We start from the raw sequence: 5000 nt of genomic DNA, 5'->3' as shown, positions 1-5000 counted from the left end.
AGACCATTTAACCCATAGGTACCACTGTGATTGATAAAAAAATATCTTTAGTCTTTCTGACTTACAATATCATATGCTCACATAATATTATGTATGATCCTTGTAACTTCACTCCTAAATAAAGTCCTTGGTAATGACAGTGTAGTCTGACAGATCAAGCAGATTCAAGAGGAAAAATTTGAGGTTTTGAAATTGTGTCACCACTACCATTTTGGTATATACTGATAAGTTTATGTGGCAGGGATGCCACTAACGCTTATTAACTGGACATCTATGTGCGAAGCACAATAGCTCCATATTTAGATCTGGCAATTTGGGTGGATGTAACATAGCATAATCTTAGGGTGTTCTGGAAACTGCACCTTCATGCCTCTGCTTGTGCGGATGGGGCTAAAATGGCTCTGGCTCAGGGAACACCAAAGCCCTAACAATTAGTCTAGGATTTCCACAAAGGCAATCCCTGCAGATCTGCTGGGCCTGACGTGTCATCTCCCTGACCCTGCTGCTGTGCATCCACCCAAACATCCTAGTAGTTTCTGACAGTCTGGATGTTGCCAGCAGAACAATTGTCTGCATTCCTTTCAGCAGTTTTGGCTTTTTAAAAAAATAATGAAAATGTATAACTAAGAAGAAAATGACTTGTGTTACTGTAACGTAGCAATCAACTACCAGCCTTACCCCCTTCTCAAACCTAGTCAGCTGTGAGGGGTGTTGCTTCTGAATATCAAATGGTTTTCATTAGCTCATGGCATTCATGCAGTTTAGTGTAAGCGTCCTCCTTGTCTTTAATATAGTACATCGATTTATGGTTTTAAATGTTGTCTTGTCTCTGATGGACCCAGTTTCTTGGTATTGCTGGATCCACAGGGGCACAGGTGGCTTCGAAATACCTAATCTTCTTGATATTTCGGCTCTCGATAGTTCATGTGATTAACCCCTATGATCTAGAGGATGTTACTAACCCATCATGGAGAAATCTGGGTTGAGGGCTGGGTTGTATTATGGTATATTGAAAATTACAAAAAAATAAAATATTTGACTTGAATAGCCAAATGTTCCGTATTTACTACATAGAGAGAAGATATGGAGTCTGTCTAAGGAAAATAAGCTATTTCCATCTGGGTAAATCTACAAATATCGGTATCGAAAAATGTCAAAAAACGTATTAAAAGTTTACACAATAACTTTGCAAAGGGGAGGCAATTACTAATCTTACCTATCTTGCCAGATTTCTTATGTCCCTGATTGCTGGAAAGATTTTGTTTTTAATTTTTATTGTTATTAGTATTTTATTGAAATTGTAATAATCATAATGTCAGTAAGAATGATAGCTATCAGTATTAGAGAGAGAAAAAAAATTACTATTGATTCCATAATGATTGTGCTCTTGTGCAGCCATCTAAATATAAACAAAATTAGAGTGGACACTATACGTACCTGGATGCAATTGGGTTTATGCATGAACCTAATAAATGGGGATTGCATATGACCATGCCATGGTAAGACAGAACCAGGGTGACATGGTGCTGCATAATGATATTCCGATTCATATCAGGATGTTGGAGGGAGCTCGTCTTTCTCTGATAATATCAGTATTTGTTTGGTGTCACTGTTAGATACATGTACATAAATTGAAGGAAACTTTTATGTTTTTTCCAATATTCGGTTATATACAGATTTAGGTGATTTGGTACCTATAGTTGTACTTGAAATATGAAATGCAGCGTGTGCAATTGGGGAAATTGACAATGCATGCATACAATCTTGTGTTACTGTCTGCAAGCCAGTATTTGCTGCAGCAATTGTTATGTTAATAGCAAAAAATCCAAACAGTGAATAAAGAAATATATTTGATTATTTGGATTTTCTGCTATTAACCCGATAATGGCTTTATCAGGATAATAATCCATTGCATCTGGATGCTTTGCTGCATGCATTTGGACATTTTGGCTTACTTGAGCAGCCACTCTGCTGGGTGTGTGGCTTGTAGGCCAGGCAAACACAAACACTCGTGTGTGATGACAAGACTTCATGCCTCCCCTTTGCAATTTTTTTTCACATATTCTACATATGTGCTCTTAGCTTTTTCTATTTTCCAATGTCTATATGTATCATGTAATTTACTTTATCCAGATAGTAATAGACTGTTTTCTGTGCACAATGCAATGGTAATAAGTAACATTTTGTTATTTGTATAATTTATTATTATTATTTTTTTTTGTCATTATTTTATTATTATTATTATTTTTTATTATTATATATTTTTTTGTAATATTCTATTTTCTGTTATACAACCTGCACTGCTGGTCATGCTTGCAGGAATTGGATCCTAACTTCCTTCTTGGAGTTGGTGCCTTTCCAGTCATGGCTAACGGATGGTACATTCCACACTTGTTTATCATTGAAAATAATGCAAAAGCACTTTCCTAAATGTCAGCTAAGCCTAATCTCACCCTCTAAGAGCTCTGTGTATTCATGGCGAGTCATTCCTGTCACCCTGGCCTTCAGCCGAAGTTTAATGCCAGCAAGCTCCTGATGTTGTGGGTCACAGCCAAATTTTCCCTTGACTGCATGTGCACATCACCTACCCCCTCAAGAAAATTTTTTCATGATGAGATGGTCATGTCATTAACTATTTAGATTCTATGATAGGGGTTTAATCCTAAGAACTGCAAATCCTCTAGCTTGTCAGTCTCCAACAACAATAAAGGTCTAATTTACTCGGGCACATTTTGGTTGCTGGCATTTCAAGATCTTGGTTATACATAATGAATGTATGGTTCATAGTCCTATGTCAAATACGTGGACCAGATTTGAATTACCCCTCACATATGAATGAAACGTGGTAGGTTACAATACTCATGGTAGTGAAACATTAAAACCAGTAAAAAAGTAATTCCTTCATAATAAGATATGCTTCTAGAGGTATCTACAGCAATTGATAAAGAGGTGACTGATATTTACTAGTATGATGTGTGAAGGGGAATGTGGGAGAGGAAAAGATGAGTGCTAGATAAAGACTGTTGAGTACCAGAATTACTACTTGCATGTTCCTTTATGGTAAGAAAGAGTCAGGAAACTTGTCAATATGGTTGGCACAAGGAGAGGAAATTGTCAGCCAAAGGAAACTTGCCAAAATATATCAGTAGACACTAGATAGTTCTCATTGATAATGGAAAAGATAGGGATTGCTACAACTCATTAGCCTCTTCCTTTGTCAGTACTCATGGCCATGTTTTTCCAGGTGCACGATGTGGTTGGCGAGAGAGAGAGAATGGCCTAGATGGAGACTGGGATGACGGCTCTGGACGAGGGACTGGCCGGGGTGTCCCAGTTACCTCACGTAATACACGGCAACCTTGGGATGACAAAGACGGACACCACAGGAAATCATGGGAGGAAGATAACTTGCCAGAGTGGTGAGTATTGGTTTTGGGGGTATGGGAATAGGTTTGGGGCTTGGAAATGTTCAATTTGCCATTTCTCCATTAGCATGTGTACTATGGACACAGAAGTATGTTGATTATTTTATCCTTTTGCTTAGTTCAGCATTTCTTAACCTTTTCCAGGTTTAGCACTCCTGTAGTCTAGTGCCTCTGGTTATCATCTGATTTATAGAAGGATATAGGAAAGCAAAGTGAAGTACTGAATGATCTTTTATTCTGTCAATTCATCAAAACTAGATTTAACTGCCATCATTGTTGATAAAGGAAAAAAGAAAAGAGCATGGACAAACTTGAACATACACAGCAGGGTAATCGGCTGGATATTTTACTACCATGTATTGATTAATTCCCAACACTGCTCTAAAATAGTTCTCATCATCCCAGGTTAAGATATGCTGGCTTAGTTGCAGGGATTATCAATACTCCTGATAGGAATAGTAGTGCAAGCTGCACTGTATTGGAAATTTTAATGTATAACTGATTTTTATACTTCAGGGCAACTGAGAATGCAGATGAGAAAGGTGGAAGCTTTGATGCCTCGGGTGCTTTCCACGGCCCAGGTTGGTCTGATGAGGAAGAGCCATCTGCTGAGAACCGAGGTGGTGGACGACCCAGGCACAAGTCCACAAGTCCAGACAAAACCGTCAGAGGGAGGGTCACTGTACTTCCAAAGCCAGAATTGGGCAAGAAAAAGAATGAAGCAGAGCAAGAAGAAAGGAATAAAAACAGTGGGTCTCCCTCTGAGCCTGGTCAGGAAAAGTCTATCCCAAATGCAGTAGGAGCCAGCCATGAAAGTGGGAGTGCAAGAGATATTGCAGAATCACAGGTAAACAAGCAATTGCACTCAAAGTGTTTGAATATCTCAGATAGAGACTATTTTCAAATAGTGATTAGTTGTAAAGCCATCTGTAGGTTAACTGGTTTGGTTCTGACACATATAAACTTGGGGAATTACAATTTTTTGTTATTTCCTGCCTGAAAGACAAAAACAAAAAGTTCATTGCAGTGCCATATTTTCTGCACTCTTCTTATGCCAAGAACTGGTATTTCAGAGAATGATGAGAGAAGATGACTCTCTGAAAGAGGAAATGGCAGTCACAAATTCTATGGACACAGTCTCAAGCAGTCATGCTTCGTCCCCCCTCATTAATGGTATATCTGGTGATGAGGACAGTAGCAGAGAGATGAATCCAGCAGAAGGAAATGATGGAAGTGGTGGTACAGTTCCTGGACATCAGACAAATTCTCCTGTTGAGCCCTTGCCTGAAGAACAGAGACAGGGAGAGGAAGAGAAATTGGAACACATGCGGAGTGTTGCTGATGATCTGGTGGCTAAGCTGGTGGAAGAGGATGACATGAGACCTCAGGCAGGGGGGCCAAATCAGGGCGTGGCACCACCTGGCCCCATGGGTGCGATTGCGGAGTCAGGGAGCCATGCTTCGCAAATACCCGGCGAAGACAAGTGGTACTACACGGATCCTCAGGTAAGGCTGATTTGTTGGAAGGAAAGCCTAACCATTAGATTGCTGGAGGTAATCGGCAAATTGAGGCTAG

At 39.5% G+C, this 5000-nt stretch overlaps 1 protein-coding gene across 2 annotated transcripts in view; it reads left to right on the top strand.

The window, feature by feature from the left end:
* Positions 1-5000, top strand: part of Gyf (GIGYF family protein Gyf) — a 34999-nt gene that overhangs the window by 13336 nt on the left and 16663 nt on the right. For both annotated transcript variants that reach the window (XM_070141709.1, XM_070141707.1), the window contains exons 6-8: positions 3245-3419; positions 3942-4272; positions 4499-4930. In XM_070141709.1, coding sequence (XP_069997810.1) covers positions 3245-3419; positions 3942-4272; positions 4499-4930 — 938 coding nt within the window. The remainder of the gene's footprint in view (positions 1-3244; positions 3420-3941; positions 4273-4498; positions 4931-5000) is intronic.

This window comes from Penaeus vannamei, chromosome 28 (assembly GCF_042767895.1).
Source record: "Penaeus vannamei isolate JL-2024 chromosome 28, ASM4276789v1, whole genome shotgun sequence".
NCBI lineage: Eukaryota > Metazoa > Arthropoda > Malacostraca > Decapoda > Penaeidae > Penaeus > Penaeus vannamei.
The sequence above is the reverse complement of the archived record's forward strand: the minus strand, read 5'-3'. Positions and strand labels throughout refer to the sequence as shown.